This window comes from Oncorhynchus kisutch, linkage group LG15 (genome assembly GCF_002021735.2).
Source record: "Oncorhynchus kisutch isolate 150728-3 linkage group LG15, Okis_V2, whole genome shotgun sequence".
Taxonomy (NCBI): domain Eukaryota; kingdom Metazoa; phylum Chordata; class Actinopteri; order Salmoniformes; family Salmonidae; genus Oncorhynchus; species Oncorhynchus kisutch.
This window is the reverse complement of record NC_034188.2, coordinates 33002396-33025418: the sequence shown is the minus strand read 5'-3', so window position 1 is coordinate 33025418 and position 23023 is coordinate 33002396. Positions and strand designations below refer to the sequence as shown.

General features: G+C 45.3%; 1 protein-coding gene across 1 annotated transcript in view; it reads left to right on the top strand.

The window, feature by feature from the left end:
- Positions 1–10949: 10949 nt before the first annotated feature.
- Positions 10950–23023, top strand: part of LOC116353695 (cilia- and flagella-associated protein 251-like) — a 44126-nt gene continuing 32052 nt past the window's right edge. The window contains exons 1-2 of the mRNA XM_031791396.1: positions 10950–11004; positions 14345–15370. Coding sequence (XP_031647256.1) covers positions 10950–11004; positions 14345–15370 — 1081 coding nt within the window. The remainder of the gene's footprint in view (positions 11005–14344; positions 15371–23023) is intronic.

Here is a 23023-nt window from a genome sequence, read left to right as displayed (position 1 = left end):
TTTAATCACAATTGCTGCTGACAGACATTGATTGATGGACCACGGCTAGCTAGCTAATAACAGATCACGTCATTATGGCTAGCTAGCTAACAACAGATCACTTCAATATGGCTTGCTAGCTAACAACAGATCACGTCAATATGGCTTGCTAGCTAATAACAGATCACGTCATTATGGCTAGCTAGCTAACAACAGATCACTTCAATATGGCTTGCTAGCTAACAACAGATCACGTCAATATGGCTTGCTAGCTAACAACAGATCACGTCAATATGGCTTGCTAGCTAACAACAGATCATGTCAATATGGCTTGCTAGCTAACAACAGATCACATCAATATAGCTAGCCAACTAATAACAGATCATGTCAATATGGCTTGCTAGCTAACAACAGATCACGTCAATATGGCTTGCTAGCTAACAGATCACATCAATATAGCTAGCCAACAAATAACAGATCATGTCAATATGGCTTGCTAGCTAACAACAGATCATGTCAATATGGCTTGCTAGCTAACAACAGATCACTTCAATATGGCTTGCTAGCTAACAACAGATCACGTCAATATGGCTTGCTAGCTAATAACAGATCACATTATGGCTAGCTAGCTAACAACAGATCATGTCAATATGGCTTGCTAGCTAACAACAGATCACGTCAATATGGCTTGCTAGCTAATAACAGATCACATCATTATGGCTAGCTAGCTAACAACAGATCATGTCAATATGGCTTGCTAGCTAACAACAGATCACATCAATATAGCTAGCCAACTAATAACAGATCATGTCAATATGGCTTGCTAGCTAACAACAGATCACGTCAATATGGCTTGCTAGCTAACAGATCACATCAATATAGCTAGCCAACAAATAACAGATCATGTCAATATGGCTTGCTAGCTAACAACAGATCATGTCAATATGGCTTGCTAGCTAACAACAGATCACTTCAATATGGCTTGCTAGCTAACAACAGATCACGTCAATATGGCTTGCTAGCTAACAGATCACATCAATATAGCTAGCCAACTAACAACAGATCATGTCAATATGGCTTGCTAGCTAACAACAGATCATGTCAATATGGCTTGCTAGCTAACAGATCACGTCAATATGGCTAGTTAACAAGCTAACTTTCAGGGGATAAACTAGATGGCTATATCCATATATTGTTTGATTTGCTTCTCTTTAGTGGTGATGACAGTAGTCCAGCTGATAACTTTACCAGGAGGAGGACTTGCCGATTTCAAGCTCTTTCCAAAAGCCTAATCACTGATGATTAATGACACATGTTGTTTGCTTAGCTAGCTAGCTACATTCCAAGTGAATAGGCTACTCTCACATATCTGAAATGACATGATCAATTTATATTTACTGATCATGAAAAGCAAGTAGTTACTTGATGTACATTTCTGATGATAGAGCTAAATGTGGAGTAAACGTTATGTGTAGTTCTAACTATGCTATTTAAGAGGTGATTATATTAAAACCAAACCATTTATTTAACAATCCTTTGAAAAACTGCACATAGCTGTCAATGATTTGGCGGAGCTGGGGGTCTCCTTGTCCCCTAGCAGCCAAATAGAACGATGTGCATCTTATTGTGACGTTTATTTGATAACGACCTATAAGTATACCTGTAAAAGCTACACTAGACAGAGACATTGCGTTGAGAGGTTTAGCATTATGCTAATGCAGTTCACGTGGTAGTGCAAATACTTTAGCATAGGTACATTAGCACATCCTCTGTAATGTTCAGTTTGTGACAACTCTCTCGTTTCTTTTTTCTATCCCTGGTCTTCTTCTTCTGCATTTGAAGAGGCATCTGAACCATATGGTCAGGGGTGGGGTGGGGTGGGGGTGGAGAACACTCCGCAAAGCCAAACAAAAAAGGGGAGGGAACTGCTGTGAAGTGAAAGTCACATACATTTCTCTTTTAAGCACTTTAGACAGTTTCTTTTCACTTCCTCTCTATTTTTCTATTTCTGATACCTAAAATCACTTTTTCTCCTCAGGTTTGCTGCAGACAGGACAAATATGCAGTGAATAATGCTGTGATAATGTGGCTGTTAGCACAGCCATACAGTATAGAACAACAGAACATCCAATCGAGATCGATTCAAATCTGACTCATGTTCTCTACCTCCCTGTTTAGGAAAGGACAATCAATAAGACACTACTTGAACACACAACAGCAGAAGTTACATTGTGACCAACACGTGGAATCTTTATGAACAGTTATAAAGGCAGCCTGGCCATGGGGAGGATGGGCAATAGTACAATATCTACTACATGATTATAGGTCAATCATCCAAATAGATCTCCCTGAGGATTGCACCCAGGTAGTCCAGTCCCCTTCCCCATCCCTGACCTCAATGGACCCACAGCCAATCAATGCTGGACAGGACACAGCAAGGTAATCTGGAAGAAATCATTATCTACCTCACCTTGTGGCACAATGTGGCCTTGGTACAGTGGGTTGTTCTATTGGAATATAAAGGTCATTTACACTTTAGCGGGAACTGCGGTTTCCCTAGTTGTAGCCTCCAGAAAGTATTCATACCCCTTGACTTATTCCACATTTAATTATGTTACAGCCAGGGGTGAAAGTAAGGCGGTACAGTCCGGTAAAACGTCAGCCTATCACAATTCATACAACATGCCCCCAGGAAAACCATAGGCTTTCACACCACTGTTTTACATTACTGCATATCAGCCACTTGACAAATTAGTGAATTGACTGGGAATTGAATTGTCGTTTGAGGAGAACACTTACATTTTGTTGTGGCGGAGACAATTGAGGACAGCGCGAGGATGAGTGGCCGAGACCAAGGCGCCCGTGGACAACAGTGGATGTGTGCATATTCACGTCTTTATCATTGGGTCAGTGCCACTTTTGTTTGTTTCTGGACAATAGTTTCCTCCTCCAGGTTAGACAGACGTCAAATTGTACTTGAGTCCCCACCTCCCAGATTATTTGGATCAGACAACATCGTTTTTATTGATCTGTTTGTCAGTCGCAGCAGAGCAGGCTACCCTATAATTTTTGTAGAATAATAAATTTAAAAATTGCGCACTTGGGTGTCCCGTACTTGTAAGAAATTACATTTACTTTCACCCCTGGTTACAGCCTGAATTCAAAAGCATGTTTGCAAAATGTTTGCAAATGTATTGAAAATGAAAAACCAAGCTGATTTGAGCATTACGGCCTGCAGTGTGAGCATGGCTTAAGAGCTTTGCACACCTGGATTGTACAATATTATTATTTAAAAACGTATTCAAACTCTGTTAAGTCGGTTGTTGATCATTGCTAGACAGCCATTTTCATGTCTTGCCTTAGATTTTCATGCCGATTTAAGTCAGAACTATAACTAGGTCACTCAGGAAAATTCAACGTCATCTTGGTAAGCAACTCCAGTGTATATTTGGCCTTGTGTTTTAGGTTATTGTTCTGCTGAAAGGTGAATTTGTCTCCCAGTGTCTGCACTTACTTCTATTCAGTTTCTTTTTCTATAAAAAAGCTCCATTGTCCTTGCCAATGACAAGCATACACATAACATGATGCAGCCACCACCATGCTTGAAAATAGTTGTACTCAATGATGTGTTGTGTTCGATTTGCCCCAAACAGAAAATGTGTATTCAGGACATAAAGTTAATTTGTTTGCCAAGTGTTTATTTATTTTTGGGGGCCCATCCACCACCCTCCCTCTTCAGAGGACAAAAATACACTTTTTTACATATTTTTAATTTGTTGTTCCATGTACATTCTACACACATTTTACACACCTTCAGAGCCATTAAACTCTGCAACTGTTTAGTCGCATTTGGCCTCATGGTGAAATCCCTGGGCGGTTTCCTTCCTCTCCGGCAACTGAGTTAGGAAGGTACTATCTTTGTAGTGAATGTGTGTATTGATACACCATCCAAAGTGTAATTAATAACTTCACCATGCTTAAAGGGATATTCAATGTCGGCTTTTTGTATTCACACTCATCTACCAATATGTGCCCTTTGCGAAGCATTGGACAACCGCCCTGATCTTTATGGTTGAATCTGTGTTTGAAATTCACTGCTTGACTGAGGAACCTTACAGATAATTGTATGTGTGGGGTACAGAGATGAGGAAGTTATTCAAAAATCATGTTAAACACTATTATTGCACACAAAGTGAGTCCATGCAAATTATTATTTGAGTTGTGAAGCAAATATTTACTCCTGAACTTATTTAGGCTTGCCATAACAAAGGGGTTGAATACTTATTGACTCAATACATTTCAGCTGTTCATTTTTAATCAATTTCCCCCCCAAAAATCCACTTTGACATTATGGGATATTGTGCCAGTGACACACAATCTCAATTTAATCCATTTTAAATTCAAGCAGTAACACAATATTTTTGGAATAGGTAAATATCTCTCTCTCTCTCAAAAACACAAATCAATACAACATAAGACAAGAATCAGAACATAAGCCATGGATGGGCGCATGCCAAACAACTTTCTCCGAGTTGCAAATTCTGTCTAAATAATTCATATCTTTCCATTATTAATAGGTATTTGTCTTTACGATAGCTGGCAAGTGTTGTCCTTGAGGAGGTATATCATGCATTGTTTGGCTCAAAAAAATGCTTCATAGGCAGCTTGTTTAGTGTCAAGGAATCTAGGCATAAAGTGATTGATTGATCTGATGAAATGTCCACTGTAGTAACATAACTTTTGAACAGTGATATGCTATACAAATAGAATGCAACTGAAAGAGACACAAACTTTCTTTGCTCGACCTTTTGTAATACTTTTCAGTAGGGATGTGCATCTTTGATACACATTTAGATTCATGTGCTCCGGAACTACACAAGAATGATACGTTTTTGTTTGAAACGATTGGGTGCGATTCAGTTCGATTAGAGAACGAATCGATGTTATTCTGTTCAATTCGATACGATGCTCTAACATTTGTTGCATAAACATTAATATTCCAATCTAAAATAGAAAATCCCTGGATCTGTGTGAGGTGACGTGTGTGTGTGTGTGTGTGTGTGAGTGAGTATAAATTATGTTTGTCTATGGTGTATGTACAGTACTATGTAGGCACCTGATCTCAGCCATAAAGGGACTAGGAATCTACCCCACTACCACTATCAGATTAGGGAGGGCAATGTAGCCTACGTTTTTTGGTTCTGAAATCACCAACATTGTAATTTTTGCCGATTTAAGTGTTTTAGCTAATAATATATCAATATGTATCGTTTACAAATTAGCTATGAAATAGCCACAACTTTTTGTTTCACTCCATCTCAAAATCAAATGGTTTTGACTGTTTGGAAGTTAGGGAGTGATCTAATCTTTTCCTCTCACTTTGGCCATGCAGTGTGCCTTGCAAAAGTGATTGCTGTCCTCGTTATGAAATGATCAACTTGACCAAATACACTGATTGTTTAAAGCAAAACTACCAAAACTATTACTGATGGGAAACCTGAACAATCAAAATAAAATAGTAAGCCCTGTTCAGCAGGTATTGCGCGAAGCTGGGCACAAGTGGGCAGTTTTACTAGGCTACTGATATTACCTGGGGTTGTTCGGCATGCAAAAGGACTTGTAGATCAATGACTGTCAACACGGTTACATGCAGTTTGACACTGAAGGAGAGGATGCATCAGTTGTCACAAAATATGAGGTATTTTCTGAAGGTAGATATAATGTAATATGAGCACAACATTTTAGTGAACCAGACGATTCATAACATTTGAACGATTTTCTGACTGAGGCATGCTACATTTGGATCAGACTGATGCACTTGCATCTTAAACTATTTCAATCGGGATCCGATGCCTATCGGTGATTGTTACATCCCTACTTATCTGCCAAAAGTTCTGAAAGTAGCGCCCACGAGCTAAACGAAATATGGCCCCCGAAAATTGCGTACTAGGATATATGTGCACAACATCATTGCTTTCTCTTTTTCTCTCTCGCTCCGCTGTGCATGATTCTTTGTAGCTGTAGTTCAAATGGCGAGGGGCTGAATCTCATTGGCCGGAACTCAAATTGCTTGGGGGCTGACCCACGTGGGGGGAAATGTAGGGAAAATGCGCAGCACAGCTTCCAGAAAACAATCACTTTCAAACTAGGGATTTCGTGGCTAATTTAGGTGAGACAGTAATTCTGCTCATAGATTCTGCATGTATGAACTACACATTGACACATCCAGCCCAAAGCAAAAATACATTTAGTCACCAAAGTACCAAAGCATGTCTTTATTAAGGTAGGACCAAAGTCCATCCCAGGGGTGCTTCTGTCTGAGAACAAACAATGTCAGTCAACCACCTCTCCAGGGGCCTCATTTATCAACCGTGCATATATCTCTTACAAAATTATGGCGTACGTGGAGATTTTAGGATTTGCAAGCACAACAAATTGTTGGTGTTCAAACTGTCGCACGCAATATACACATTTTCATTGATAAATCAGAGGCATGCTATATTTGTGGGTTTGTGAACGGCTGGAAAAAGCCCTCCATTGACGTATGTTATAAAAAATGTTCTTAAAAAATAGCACATTTGAGCACGTTTCCATAGTGGTGTGGACACAATGTTTTAATATTTTGTAGTGACCAACTTATTCTACATGTTGTTGTTACATCCTGAATTCAAAATGGATTAAATACATTTTTTCCTCAACCATCTACTCACAATACCCCATAATGACAAAGTGAAAACGTGTTTTTAGAAATACTTGCAAATGTATTGAAAATGAAATACAGAAATATCTAATTTCCATATCCCTGAGTCAATACTTTGTAGAAGCACCTTGATTACAACTTTGAGTCATCTTGGGTATGTCTATCAGCTTTGCACATCTGGATTTTGGGATTTTCTCCCATTCATCCATGCAGATTTTCACAAGTTAAGTTAGATGGGGAGCAGTGGTGAACAGCAATCTTCAAGTCTTTTCACAGATTTTCAATGGGATTCAAGTCTGGGCTTTGGCTGGGTCACTCAATGATTTTCACGTTCTTGTTCTGAAGCCATTCCCGTGTTGCTTTGGCTGTATGCTTGAAGTCATTGTCCTGTTGGAATGTAAATCTTAAAATCAAATCGTTATTTGTCGCATACACGTGCTTAGCAGATGTTATTGCGGGTGTAGCGAAATGCTTGTAAAAGGTGAACAAAAGGACAAAAGTTCCTGTATTTTATCACAATCACACCATGAGTAATTAATCATACATCCCCGGGCCCTTCTTCCCAGAAAAATATTTATTCATGTATGAGCGATGAACTGAGAACCCAACTGGCTGGGATGAACTGAGAACCCAACTGGCTGAGAGAGCCGTGTTTCCGTGAAACAGAGTATGTTACAATCCCTGATGTCTTTCTGGAAAGAAATCCTTGCCCTGAGCTTGTCAACTTTATTATCCAGAGACTGAACATTAGCAAGTAATATATTCAGAAGCAGTGGGTGGCGTGCGCGCCTCCTAAGTCGGACTAGAAGACCACTCCTAGTACCTCTTCTCCGCTGGTAATTTTCCTGGTCGTAATGCTGGTGAGTTACTGCCGCTCTGATATCCAATATTTCTTCTTGGCTGTATGTAACATTTATTGGCTAATAATGTAAGAAATAACATAGAAAACAACAAATACTGCAAAGTTTCCTTAGAGCTAGAAGCACAGCAGCCCTATCTGTCGATGCCATTTTCCTACTTCTACCACCGTCTGAGGTTGTTTGCACTCTGAAGCAGGTTCTCATCAAGGATTTGCCTGTATTAGACTTCATTCATTTCCCCCCCTCTACCCTTACCAGTCTTCCAGTCCCTGCCGATGAAAAGCATCCCCATAGCATGATACTGCCACCACTTTGCTTCACAGTGGGGACGGGTGATGAGCTGTGCCTGATTTTCTCCAGACATAGCGCTTTGCATTCAGGCCAAAGAGTACCATTTTTGTCTCATCAGACCACAGAATATTTTGCCCTATCCTTTCAGTCTTTCAAGTGATGTTTTGCAAACTCCAGGTGTGCTGTGATGTGGCTTTTCCTCAGGAGTGGCTTCCATCTGGCGACTCTCCCATAAAGCCCAGAATGGTGAAGTGCTGTGGAGACGGTTGTCCTTCTGGAAGGTTCTCCCATCTCAACTAAGGAAATCTGTAGTACTGTCAGTGTGGTCATTAGGTTCTTGGTCCCCTCCCTGACCAAGGTCCTTCTTGCCCAGTTGCTCAGTTTGGTTGGACGGCCAGCTCTAGGCAGAGTCTGGGTAGTTCCATATTTTTTTCATGGACAAATGGTAGCCGGACATTTGTTGTATAGAGGGAATAAACCAGTCATGTATGGACATGCCCTGCAAAATGATTATGATTTAGGCCAACTACATGGCCAAAAGGATGTGGATACCCCTTCAAATTAGTGCATTTGGCTATTTCAGCCACATCTGTTGCTGACAGGTGTCAGGTGTCGAGAACAGATGAATCTGTGTTTGGCGGATGCCAGGAGATCACTACCTACCCGAATGCATAGTGCCAACTGTAAAGTTTGGTGGAGGAGGACTAATGGCCTGGGGCTGTTTTTCATGGTTTGGCCTAGGCCCTTTAATTCCAATGAAGGGAAATTGAGAAGCTACAGCATGCAATTACATTCTAGATGATTCTGTGCTTCCAACTTTGTTTGGGGAAGGCCCTTTGCAGTTTCAGCATGACAAAGCCCCCATGCACCAAGCAAGGTCCATACAGAAATAGTTTGTTGAGATCTGTATGGAAGAACTTGAATGGCCTGCACAGAGCCCCGACCTCAACCCCTTCGAACACCTTTGGGATGAATTGCAACACCGACTGCGAGCCAGGCCTAATCGTCCAACATCAGCCCCCAACCTCACTAATCCTCCTGTGGCTGAATGGAAGAGAGTCCCCACAGCAATGTTCCAACATCTAGTGGAAAGCCTTCCTAGATGAGTGGAGACTGTTATTGCAGCAAAGGGGTGACCAACTCCATATATGATCTTCTTACCAAAGGCAAATGCATCCGTTTTATCATTTTAACGTTTTAATGTTTTTATTAGCCTACCATTATTATAATATCTGCTCATCAATCACCTCCCTTGTCCCCCCAAAATATTTTTTTTTGCGTTCAATTCCATCATGTTCAAAATGGATAACTACCAACCTTTGTGGGAAAACTGGCTTATGCAAGGTTTACTGTGTTTTTTTTGTGCACAAGCACCATGATAAATGATGCCCCAGGAGTCTGACGATAGAACTTCCATCAGTCTAAGCTGTTGGGAGGATCTAACGTAAGGAATTGTTCTAAGATGTTAATTGCAGGGATCATTTAGCTCTTTGATTTTCATTTTCAGGACCCTTTAGCTATAAAAATAAATCATAAGGAATAAGGTTTTAAAGTGTCTGTCCTATATCTAGGAGATATAAGAAAGTTCAGTAAATATCTACAAATATTTAACCCTTTATTTTTGTGGGCACAAAACTACCTCCATACGGCCATTCATTTGTATTGGTTACCCTCTGACGAGTCCCGTGACAGTTGTGAGGGTTGTAGTGCAAAAACGGAGAACACCATCGAGTTCGTGAGAGTCTCATCTCTCCTCAGAGTTGTTCAGACGCTACAGACGTTTTCGTAAGAAGAAACATTTTTTGGGATGTTTCATGGTCTGACAAACACGGCTCTAGCTTGGCCAACCTCCACTGCAGATGGGTGGTCTCCTGGTCTGACTTACACGGCTCTAGCTTGGCCAACCTCCACTGCAGATGGGAGTCTCCTGGTCTGACAAACAAGGCTCTAGCTTGGCCAACCTCCACTGCAGATGGGATGTCTCCTGGTCTGACAAACACGGCTCTAGCTTGGCCATCCTCCACTGCAGATGGAATGTCTCCTGGTCTGACAAACACGGCTCTAGCTTGGCCAACCTCCACTGCAGATGGGAGGTGTCTCCTGGTCTGACAAACACGGCTCTAGCTTGGCCATCCTCCACTGCAGATGGGATGTCTCCTGGTCTGACAAACACGGCTCTATTTTGGCCATCCTCCACTGCAGATGGGATGTCTCCTGGTCTGACAAACACGGCTCTAGCTTGGCCAACCTCCACTGCAGATGCGGAAGGCCGACATAGGCGGATGCTGTGAATATCTCTTCCTTAGATTGACACACAGGTGCGTCAATAGACTCCTATTAAATGAATAACTTCTCTGAGCATTACTACGCCACATGCTACAGAGTTTACACATGATAATTACCTTGGTAATCCTGATAGAGCTCAAAACAAACAGCTCTGCTTCAGCCCGGGACCTGTGAGGTAGTAATGTTCTGCTTGACATGTTGTGGGATTAACACAGCAAGCGAAGATGAGAAGCCGTCTCTAACATCTTCACGTCTCCGCTACAGTCGTCGCTATAGGGATGATTTGTCATTATTATTGACGGTCAGGAATAAACCCAGAACCATAACGTCGCCTGGTTATGAAATGTGTTATTGTGAGCAATAAAGTGAATGCATTGCAATATCCTGTTAACATAATTCATGAATTTTTGGAAAGGTATAGAAAAAGGAATGTTTAATGCGTCATGGACTGTGTCATTGAACATTTGTGTCACTGAACGTTTGGATTGGTGTGAAAACGCTTTGTCCAATTTCTGGCCTTAAAAATGTGTATGTTTGTGTGTGAATCAGATGGCAGACGGAACGCTGTCATGTTAGGGCCTCTGCCAAAACTGACAGGTGGGGCTCAGAGTCACCATGACGATAAAACTGCTATAAACTGCCACAGTTGATGTAATTTCCTGCCACAACAGAGATACAGCATGTTATTATCCCTCCCCTAGAGAGGAACTCCCAAAGATATGAGTTGTTGTTGTGTGTGTGTTGTGGAAAACAGTGTGTGGTGATTTCATGTCACATTCTAAAAGCCTCCATGCTTTCAGTTGGTTGTCCGGTGGCGGATTATGTCCGTAACCATGGCGATGGCAGCGCAGATGGGTGTCCAGACCGTGGCGGCGGCCAAAGTGGAGGGTGACAGCCTCTGGGATGGTTGTCGTGGACAGAGATAGAGAGCGTGCTGGACAACCACAAGGAACAGGACAACTAGACACGGTGGAGCTTTGCATGCATAAACACACACATCACATAGAAAGTTCTGATCTAGTTTCATAACCCTCCTGCTTCAATCAGACCAGAATAAACACACTTCTGGAGATAGAGAGACAGAGAGAGAAGAAACGGCCAGGGAGAGACAGAGAGGGAAGAGACGGCCAGGGGGAGACAGAGAGACAGAGAGGGAAGAGACGGCCAGGGGGAGACAGAGAGACAGAGAGGGAAGAGACGGCCAGGGGGAGACCGAGAGAGAAGAGACGGCCAGGGGGAGACCGAGAGAGAAGTGACGGCCAGGGGGAGACAGAGAGAAGAGACGGCCAGGGGGAGACTGAGAGAGAAGAGACGGCCAGGGGGAGACTGAGAGACAGAGAGAGAAGAGACGGCCAGGGGGAGACCAAGAGACAGAGAGAGAAGAGACGGCCAGGGGGAGACTGAGAGAGAAGAGACGGCCAGGGGGAGACCGAGAGACAGAGAGAGAAGTGACTGCCAGGGGGAGACCGAGAGACAGAGAGAGAAGAGACGGCCAGGGGGAGACCAAGAGACAGAGAGAGAAGAGACGGCCAGGGGGAGACCTAGAGACAGAGAGAGAAGAGACGGCCAGGGGGAGACCGAGAGAGAAGAGACGGCCAGGGGGAGACCGAGAGACAGAGAGGGAAAAGACGGACAGGGGGAGACAGAGAGAAGAGACGGCCAGGGGGAGACCGAGAGAGAAGAGACGGCCATGGAAGACCGAGAAACAGAGAGGGAAGAGACGGACAGGGGGAGACTGAGAGACAGAGAGAGAAGAGACGGACAGGGGGAGACTGAGAGACAGAGAGAGAAGAGACGGCCATGGGAGACCGAGAAACAGAGAGGGAAGAGACGGCCAGGGGGAGACAGAGGGAAGAGACGGCCAGGGGGAGACCGAGAGGGAAGAGACGGCCAGGGGGAGACAGAGAGAAGAGACGGCCAGGGGGAGACCGAGAGACAGAGAGGGAAGAGACGGCCAGGGGGAGACCGAGAGACAGAGAGAGAAGAGACGGCCAGGGGGAGACCGAGAGACCGAGAGAGAAGAAACGGCCAGGGGGAGGCCGAGAGACAGAGAGAGAAGAGACGGCCAGGGGGAGACCGAGAGACAGAGAGAGAAGAGACGGCCAGGGGGAGACCTAGAGACAGAGAGAGAAGAGACGGCCAGGGGGAGACCGAGAGACAGAGAGAGAAGAGACGGCCAGGGGGGACCGAGAGAGAAGAGACGGCCATGGGAGACCGAGAAACAGAGAGGGAAGAGACGGCCAAGGGGAGACTGAGAGAGAAGAGACGGCCAGGGGGAGACCGAGAGAGAAGAGACGGCCATGGGAGACCGAGAAACAGAGAGGGAAGAGACGGACAGGGGGAGACTGAGAGACAGAGGGGGAAGAGACGGACAGGGGGAGACTGAGAAACAGAGAGGGAAGAGACGGACAGGAGGAGACTGAGAGACCGAGAGAGAAGAGACGGCCAGGGGGAGACTGAGAGGGAAGAGACGGCCAGGGGGAGACTGAGGGAAGAGACGGCCAGGGGGAGACTGAGAGACAGAGAGAGAAGAGACGGCCAGGGGGAGACCGAGAGACAGAGAGGGAAAAGACGGACAGGGGGAGACAGAGAGAAGAGACGGCCAGGGGGAGACCGAGAGAGAAGAGACGGCCATGGAAGACCGAGAAACAGAGAGGGAAGAGACGGACAGGGGGAGACTGAGAGACAGAGAGAGAAGAGACGGACAGGGGGAGACTGAGAGACAGAGAGAGAAGAGACGGCCATGGGAGACCGAGAAACAGAGAGGGAAGAGACGGCCAGGGGGAGACAGAGGGAAGAGACGGCCAGGGGGAGACCGAGAGGGAAGAGACGGCCAGGGGGAGACAGAGAGAAGAGACGGCCAGGGGGAGACCGAGAGACAGAGAGGGAAGAGACGGCCAGGGGGAGACCGAGAGACCGAGAGAGAAGAAACGGCCAGGGGGAGGCCGAGAGACAGAGAGAGAAGAGACGGCCAGGGGGAGACCGAGAGACAGAGAGAGAAGAGACGGCCAGGGGGAGACCTAGAGACAGAGAGAGAAGAGACGGCCAGGGGGAGACCGAGAGACAGAGAGAGAAGAGACGGCCAGGGGGGACCGAGAGAGAAGAGACGGCCATGGGAGACCGAGAAACAGAGAGGGAAGAGACGGCCAAGGGGAGACTGAGAGAGAAGAGACGGCCAGGGGGAGACCGAGAGAGAAGAGACGGCCATGGGAGACCGAGAAACAGAGAGGGAAGAGACGGACAGGGGGAGACTGAGAGACAGAGGGGGAAGAGACGGACAGGGGGAGACTGAGAAACAGAGAGGGAAGAGACGGACAGGAGGAGACTGAGAGACCGAGAGAGAAGAGACGGCCAGGGGGAGACTGAGAGGGAAGAGACGGCCAGGGGGAGACTGAGGGAAGAGACGGCCAGGGGGAGACTGAGAGAGAGAGAAGAGACGGCCAGGGGGAGACTGAGAGAGAGAGAAGAGACGGCCAGGGGGAGACAGAGAGGGAAGAGACGGCCAGGGGGAGACTGAGAGACAGAGAGAGAAGAGACGGCCTTGGGGAGACTGAGAGACAGAGAGGGAAGAGACGGACAGGAGGAGACTGAGAGACAGAGAGAGAAGAGACGGACAGGGGGAGACTGAGAGACAGAGAGAGAAGAGACGGCCAGGAGGAGACACGGCCAGGGGGAGACCGAGAGACAGAGAGGGAAGAGACGGCCAGGGGGAGACCGAGAGACAGAGAGAGAAGAGACGGCCAGGGGGAGACCGAGAGACAGAGAGAGAAGAGACGGCCAGGGGGAGACCTAGAGAGAAGAGCCGGCCAGGGGGAGACCGAGAGACAGAGAGGGAAGAGACGGCCAGGGGGAGACCGAGAGACAGAGAGAGAAGAGACGGCCAGGGGGAGACCGAGAGACAGAGAGAGAAGAGACGGCCAGGGGGAGACCTAGAGACAGAGAGAGAAGAGACGGCCAGGGGGAGACCGAGAGACAGAGAGGGAAGAGACGGCCAAGGGGAGACCGAGAGGCAGAGAGAGAAGAGACGGCCAGGGGGAGACCGAGAGACAGAGAGAGAAGAGACGGCCAGGGGGAGACCGAGAGACAGAGATGGAAGAGATGGCCAGGGGGAGACCGAGAGGGAAGAGACGGCCAGGGGGAGACCGAGAGAGAAGAGACGGCCAGGGGGAGACCGAGAGGGAAGAGACGGCCAGGGGGAGCCCGAGAGGGAAGAGACGGCCAGGGGGAGACAGAGAGGGAAGAGACGGCCAGGGGGAGACCGAGAGGGAAGAGACGGCCAGGGGAGACCGAGAGGGAAGAGACGGCCAGGGGAGACCGAGAGGAAGAGACGGCCAGGGGGAGACCGAGAGGGAAGAGACGGCCAGGGGGAGACCGAGAGGGAAGAGACGGCCAGGGGGAGACCGAGAGGGAAGAGACGGCCAGGGGGAGACCGAGAGGGAAGAGACGGCCAGGGGGAGACCGAGAGGGAAGAGACGGCCAGGGGGAGACCGAGAGGGAAGAGACGGCCAGGGGGAGACCGAGAGGGAAGAGACGGCCAGGGGGAGACCGAGAGGAAGAGACGGCCAGGGGGAGACCGAGAGGGAAGAGACGGCCAGGGGAGACCGAGAGGGAAGAGACGGCCAGGGGGAGACCGAGAGGGAAGAGACGGCCAGGGGGAGACCGAGAGGGAAGAGACGGCCAGGGGGAGACCGAGAGGGAAGAGACGGCCAGGGGGAGACCGAGAGGGAAGAGACGGCCAGGGGGAGACCGAGAGGGAAGAGACGGCCAGGGGGAGACCGAGAGGGAAGAGACGGCCAGGGGGAGACCGAGAGGGAAGAGACGGCCAGGGGAGACCGAGAGGGAAGAGACGGCCAGGGGGAGACCGAGAGGGAAGAGACGGCCAGGGGGAGACCGAGAGGGAAGAGACGGCCAGGGGGAGACCGAGAGGGAAGAGACGGCCAGGGGGAGACCGAGAGGGAAGAGACGGCCAGGGGGAGACCGAGAGGGAAGAGACGGCCAGGGGGAGACCGAGAGGGAAGAGACGGCCAGGGGGAGACCGAGAGGGAAGAGACGGCCAGGGGAGACCGAGAGGGAAGAGACGGCCAGGGGGAGACCGAGAGGGAAGAGACGGCCAGGGGGAGACCGAGAGGGAAGAGACGGCCAGGGGGAGACCGAGAGGGAAGAGACGGCCAGGGGGAGACCGAGAGGGAAGAGACGGCCAGGGGGAGACCGAGAGGGAAGAGACGGCCAGGGGGAGACCGAGAGGGAAGAGACGGCCAGGGGGAGACCGAGAGGGAAGAGACGGACAGGGGGAGACCGAGAGAGAAGAGACGGACAGGGGGAGACAGAGAGAGAAAAGATGGTGATATCTTTAGAAAAAGGATACGCGAGATATAAAGAATTGGGAAGAGGAATGTGATACTGAAAGAGAAAAAGGAAAGATGTATTAGTTAGACAACAGAGAAGGCAGAACCATAGACAAAATATACAAACAACGAAGTGAGAAAGACAGAGAGAAAGCCAGCGAAGCGCTAGCCAGCCGGAGAGGGGTGGTGGTGATCAATTCCACAGTGGGGTACTCACAGTGATGCAAAGTACTTTAAAGTACTACTTAAGTCATTTTGGGGGGTATCTGTACCTTACTATTTGCATTTTTGACAACTTTTACTTCACTACATTCCAAAAGAAAAGTATCTATTTTTACTCCATACATTTTCCATGACACCTAAAAGTACTTGTTACGTTTTGAATGCTTAGCAGGACAGGAAAATGGTCCAATTCACACTTATCAAGAGAACACCCCTGGTCATCCCTACTGCCTCTGATCTGACAGACTCACTAAACACAAATGCTTTGTTTGTAAAGGATTTCTGAGTGTTGGAGTGTGCCCCTGGCTATCCGTACATGCCAAAACAAGAAAACCGTGCTGTCTGGTTTGCTTAATATATAATTTTACTTTTGATAATTAAGTATATATTAGCAAGTACATTTACTTTAGTTACTGAAGTATATTTAAAACCAAATACTTCTAGACTTTTATTAAAGTAGTATTTTACTGGGTGACTCACTTTTACTTGAGTCATTTTCTATTGAGGTATCTTTACTTTTACTCAAGTATGATAATTGGGTAGTATTCCCCACCACTGTGTACTCATCTGGGGTTCCAGAGCAGTCTGTCCCTCAGTTGGAAAGCTTAGCACCAGCCTGCAGTCTCTGCCTGTGTCACTGCCCCGCGGCCCGCCGTGCGTGGAGTGATCTGGCCGCAGATGCCCCTTCCCTGAATGCCTTGCAGCATGGCCAGCTAGGCCAGCAGAGAGCCAGAGAGCCATGTGCAGGGCTTTGTCAGGACAACAACAATACTTATTAACAATACTTATCTATTAACACTGTTCACTTCCTCTCACCACCACGACACGGCAACAGTATCCCACAACAGAGGGGCATCGCTCTCTCTGTCAACAAACTACAAGCACCAGAGCTCTGAGTTTGGAGCCGTTGGGTTGGGGAGAGACAGCTGGGACTGGATTGGAATTCTAGTTATTAGGAAGTCAACGATGTGCCTCCTGTTTAAATAATGCCTACAATTTGAGCATGTTGTCTAAGCATGTTTAACTGGTTGGCGGTCCATATGAGGGAGGACATTTGTGGTGAAAATGATTGTGATTAATGTATACTGTGGTGCTGGCTACACAAACTCCCTCTCATGTTATTAGTTGGAGAGATACATGTGTTGCATTGAATGCCAGGTAGGTAGTAGTGGATGCAATGTGAAAGGCCAGAGTTGAAGCAGAGGAAGTTCACAAACAAACAGAGGTTTAAAATACTGTTACCAAGATCAACTTGAGGATGGAGGCTGAGTGGTCCGGAGGGAGGCTACATTTTTTCAAACACCCGAAACAGCTTTTTTCCCCTGCAATCTAGAGCAATAATCATTATGGCATTATGTAAATTAAAAAAATGTTTTATTTCTTTTTTATCTAAGCATAACTCTATTTCTGTTCAGTTGTCATTTTGACTGTTGTTAATCACACTTCTCAATATACTGCACTAACTAGGGCTGTGGTGGTCATGACATTGGCAGCCGGTGATTGTCAAGCAAATAACTGCCAGTCTCACGGTAATTAACCGTTAAATAACATAAACATGTTTAACATCTCCTGGCTTCCACACAGCCTACAAGCCACTGATGCAGACATTTTGGAACATCTACATTTTAAAAAGTCTAATAAGTCAATGTAATATAGCCTACACCATTATTTATTTTAGACCGGTCTCAAGAAACATGATATGAAGAAAATGTAGTATATTTCAGAAAAATAGTATAACATGCTCGGAGTTGTCCTTATGCTAGACCAAACGATTTCTGAGGGAGTGCACACATACGGCTATTCTATTTTGAGAGGTTAACAATGAAACAGGTCCTCCTATATGCTTCATTTAGAGTAATTTATGCAACTTTAGTTGTGATACAAACATCGGTCTATATCTTTAGATTTGTAATACATTCTAAGGCTGCATGATGCGACTCTATTGATGATTTGAAAAAAAGTTTCATGAAAGGCATGAGCTCTGCTTTGTTCCTTGTGCAGGCTGCACACACTTCATCAGTCTCTCATTCACAATTTGACAAGCACTTGATAACATTGTCATTTCAACCAAGTATTCTTCTGCACATCTAAGCATACCTTTTGAGCTGTCTGTATCCTCCTGACTGGTGGTTCTTTATAAAATAAATGAAATATGCTTCTCTGCATCCCTGTTCAAATCTGGATAAAAGATTGAAAGGAGTACGAGTTTTATTCAGTATATTTAGTAATTTATTGTTTTTGAAAGTTTAGAAACCTTGCCAGGAGGCTGCCATCTATGATATTTAGACAAGCTAGCTACTCTAACTTGATTGATTGCCTGAAATGGCTCGTTAGCAAGTTTTGGGGTTGGGAGTTTGGAAACTTATATCTAGCTGGCTAGCTAAAGCCAACTTCACAAAATTGCAGAGAAACAACAAAGCATTTTCATTTAATTTATCAAATAAGAAGGAATCAATAGACTACATAGCTTGATCAAATTAATTTACAAACATACCTCCTGCGAGTCCATCACCGACAGCTAAAATCAAATCAAACGCTGTGTGTGTGTCACTCAACACAGTGGTTGTGTTCAAGAGGATCAAACCGCAATTCATCATGGGTAAATGGTTCACCCAATGGGCTTGATGCATCTTACCCAGATGGCAACACTCTCCAAATACCAAAGCAGTGATGTCAACAGCGTCAGAACACACATCCACCAGGGCTGTTGTTAAGGAAGAGGAAACACAGGAGAGATACAGGTAAACAGAATGGAGCAGAGGGACCACGCAGCTTGATCTTGTTAAGGCTATGGCAGAATACTGCCCCCTTTGGAGGAATGCGTGCCCATAGTAAACTGACAAAAAATCTGTCAAAAATTGCTAATATATGCATATAATAAATATTATTGAATAGAAAACACTCTAAAGCTTCTAAAACCGTTTAAATTATGTCTCTATGTAAAGCAGAACTCACAGGGCATCCATTCTGCATTCATTCTGTCAGCAGAAAAGTTGGCCCAACTTTGACGTCATCGCCCCCACCCTTCCCAACCAGCTACAGATCTGGGAACAGTTCCTATCTCTTCAGCGCGATGTCCTCTTTCAATGGGGCGCTTCATTGTGAAGATCGCGCGCTCCCTCACCCTTTGGCGGGAAGAAACCCTCGGGTCACGCAATAATACGTGCGCGCCTCTGTGTTTTTCTCTCTTCCGTTCCAAGATCCACCAAACGATATAGGCTTGTCCTTTCGGGCTAAGGATTTTTATGTATGTTTATAACATGTTTTAGCTCGATTCTGAACTTAGTTTGACCAGTTTAGTCGACATATAATATGTAATTTTGAAGTTTTGATGCGCAACCCATAGAATTTTGGGTGCATTTCAGCCGAAATTAGTCACGTTTGATAACCCAAAGACACACATTTGAAAGGCAAACGCTGGTTTTGGTAAGTATGACTTCTTCCACGACTTCTGATCGAACAACGGCAAAGGTAAGGGAATATTTATGTGGTTATTATGTGTTTCTGTGGACTCCGAAATAGCGGAGCCATATTGCTAATCTATGAGCGCCGTCTCATATTATTGACAAGTGAACGAATTCTGTAACGTTAAAAATAAATGTAACACAGCTGTTTTATTAAGAAGTGTATCTTTCTAACTATATGTAGAACATGTATATTTAGTCAACGTTTATGATGTGTATTTCTGTTATCTGGCAGAGTTATCATAATTTCTCCGGACATTCTAGTAGCATTTTTTGAACATGACGTTCAATGTAAACCGTGATTTATGGATATAAATTGCATATTATTGAAAAAAACAAATGTACTGTATAACATGTCCTATTCCTGTCATCTGATGAAGATTTTCAAAAGGTTAGTGAATTATTTTTCTTTTAATCCTGCTTTTGTGATTGCATCTATTGTTCTACAAAATGGCTATGTAAATTAGCCTATCTTTTGGTGGTGGTTTGACATAAATATGTGCTATGTTTTCGCCGTAAAACATTTTAGAAATCTGACTTGCTGGCTAGATGAACAAGGTGTTTATCTTTCATTTGAGCTATTGGACTTGTTAATGTGTGGAGGTTAAATATTTCTACGAATATTTTTTGCGTTCTGTGCGCCACTGTGTCAGTTGAGCAGGGGGGGATGGTACCCCTAGAGGTACGTGTGGGGCCATGTATCAGACAGGCCTGATTGACATGGAACACCTTATCACTCCCCCAGCGCAATGGGGTGACCTGGGAAGAGGGGGAATGAGGAAGAGGATGAAGAGGAGGAGGAAGACTGGATGAGTGTGGAGAAAGATGGGCTGAGTGGACTCTAGGGGTGTCTCCACAAAGCCAAATAACACCACGGCGAGAGGCCATGGATTGTGTTTCCAGAAGGAAATTGATTTGGAGGTTTGGGACGAGTGGGGAATCGTGTGGGGGGGAATGGCAGCTCTGAGTATTTACTAATCAGCCCTGTTGGTAAACAGTGGAAAGATTGACAGCCAAAGCTGGTGAAATATAATCGACTTGGCTTAAGGGCTCAAGCTTTTCACACGATACAATTTGCAGAGTGCAATGGTGTAAATCACATTTAAATCGCTCTCTCTCGCCGTCTCCCGTGTGTGTGTGTGACAGTATTCTTCGGGGGAGGCAGACAGGAGTGTCAATCTGAATGTGTGATGTGGGTTCCAGCCTAGAGCTAACGGAGAAACACGGAGTAAAGCCAACCTCCTTAAATTGCCTGCGGCAACTTTTTAAAGTACAGGGAATTGATACAAAAAATAATCAAACAAATGTACACTTACCACAGTATACTAGTGAAATTTGAATGTCTTCTGTTGACTGTGGCTTTGAAATTTCTACCACCTGATGGGTTCAGGTTTCCTCTGACATGGTTATCAACAGCAGAAATTGAGTTTTGATGCTTGCCAACTGGAAAAATTATTATCTGAAAGCATAAAATGAACACATTGTCATTTTATTCCCATTAAATTTGACTGAAAATAGCATTTAGAAAAACCTATTAGCACGAGATGTGCCTTTGCATAGAGCTGTAACAGTGTACACATCCACACTTAACACGTCCACACACACACACAATGCATTATCCCCCCCCCCCCACACACACACCTCTTTCCCCTTGTTTGTTTCTGACTGATATAAAATTCCATTAACGGTGTCTCTCTCGTTCCCTTTAGATTAGACTGGCAGCAGTAGCAGGATGAGCTGGAGCTCTGGCTGACTGACTGATCGACCACAAGTTAGTTCAGGAGCACTAATAGGCAGTGGAGGAGTGGTGTGAATAATTGTGTTCCCTTTAGAACAAACAGTGTACATAATTGAATCAACCAACCTGTTTTCGGGGCTCTGAGCTTTACAAAAGAGCTGAGGTTGGAGGATGAATGACACCTTCTCATTAATGCATTAAATATAATTCACTTAAGACCTCTAGGGGTCTGGGCACTGACAGTGGAGCAGAATAATGATGGGTATACCTCTGCTTGTTGATGTAATGTGCTGGAGTTTTTCAACCAATCAGAATTGTACTGTTGTGATGCTCAGATATGGCACGAACGTCACTCAAACAGACTCTGACCTGAAAAGGATTCTTCGTACCCACAGGTAATATTGAATTACTTGTAATACCTGAAATGTTCATTATATAAGGAATACAATTCCATCCGGATGTACTCAACCAGCCTCTCCACTAGAAATGTTTCAACGTCAGCATTGTCTTTATGACATCACCTTGAGCTTAACACCACAACAGAGGAAGGGAATACTACAATTGAAGCTATATCTACTCAGGCTTTACTAAAGCGAGCTAGCTTCAGTTAGCTTCACATTCCAGCTCAGGTTTCATCCATTGATATTGATCATGCAGCTGCTGCTAACTCTAGTATGCTGTAACTGTGTGTGCATGTCGCACATGGCTAGTCAAACGCCAAACTCTTCATTGAGACGATGCTGAACCATCAATCCGTGGGCGAGTCAGGGCCACATTTTCCTTTTGGGGCCTGAAATCAACATGAAAGAAAAGTTATCTTGCAAATTCAGCAGGCTATGCTGTGAAACAGGCTTTTAGAAGTTATGTTCTTTTTTTCAATAAAAAAAAAAAACATATCGTTAATGTCAACTTTGGTGAGCTTATCAATGCACAGAAACCTTTCCCCCCCCCCACCTATGATTAAATCATGTTCTAAAGTCAGGCAAACGTTTTACTGAGCGTAGACTTTCAAATGCATCCTGACGTTACTAAATGTGCAATGCGATTGGTATTTTAATATTACTGTTTTGAAGAAGACAGACAAAGATGAATCAAATATTGAATAAGTCAAAATGAAGGGGGTGACCACACAATCTTTGCAAGAGGGAGGGAATCCGATTTCATTGGTCCATGAGAGCCTCCCCCTGAGCGTGTTAGTTCTGAATTCTGTGTTGCCATAGACATTTACCTAGACATTGACCTTCGTAGTAAACCCCTCTGTTTCGTAGTACAAGTCTTCGTTTTATTGATCACATGTAACCCACTTAAAGCAGGAATCGTTAGTTGCTACATCCATTTTTGGACTATTCAATTAATGATACAGTGGGGCAAAAAAGTATTTAGTCAGCCACCAATTGTGCAAGTTCTCCCACTTAAAAAGATGAGAGGCCTGTAATTTTCATCATAGGTACACTTCAACTATGACAGACAAAATGAGAAGAAAAAAATCCAGGAAATCACATTGTAGGATTTTTTATGAATTTATTTGCAAATTATGGTGGAAAATAAGTATTTGGTCACCTACAAACAAGCAAGATTTCTGGCTCTCACAGACCTGTAACTTCTTCTTTAAGAGGCTCCTCTGTCCTCCACTCATTACCTGTATTAATGGCACCTGTTTGAACTTGTTATCAGTATAAAAGACACCTGTCCACAACCTCAAACAGTCACACTCCAAACTCCACTATGGCCAAGACCAAAGAGCTGTCAAAGGACACCAGAAACAAAATTGTAGACCTGCACCAGGCTGGGAAGACTGAATCTGCAATAGGTAAGCAGCTTGGTTTGAAGAAATCAACTGTGGGAGCAATTATTAGGAAATGGAAGACATACAAGACCTCTGATAATCTCCCTCGATCTGGGGCTCCATGCAAGATCTCACCCCGTGGGGTCAAAATGATCACAAGAACGGTGAGCAAAAATCCCAGAACCACACGGGGGGACCTAGTAAATGACCTGCAGAGAGCTGGGACCAAAGTAACAAAGCCTACCATCAGTAACACACTACGCCGCCAGGGACTCAAATCCTGCAGTGCCAGACGTGTCCCCCTGCTTAAACCATTACATGTCCAGGCCCGTCTGAAGTTTGCCAGAGAGCA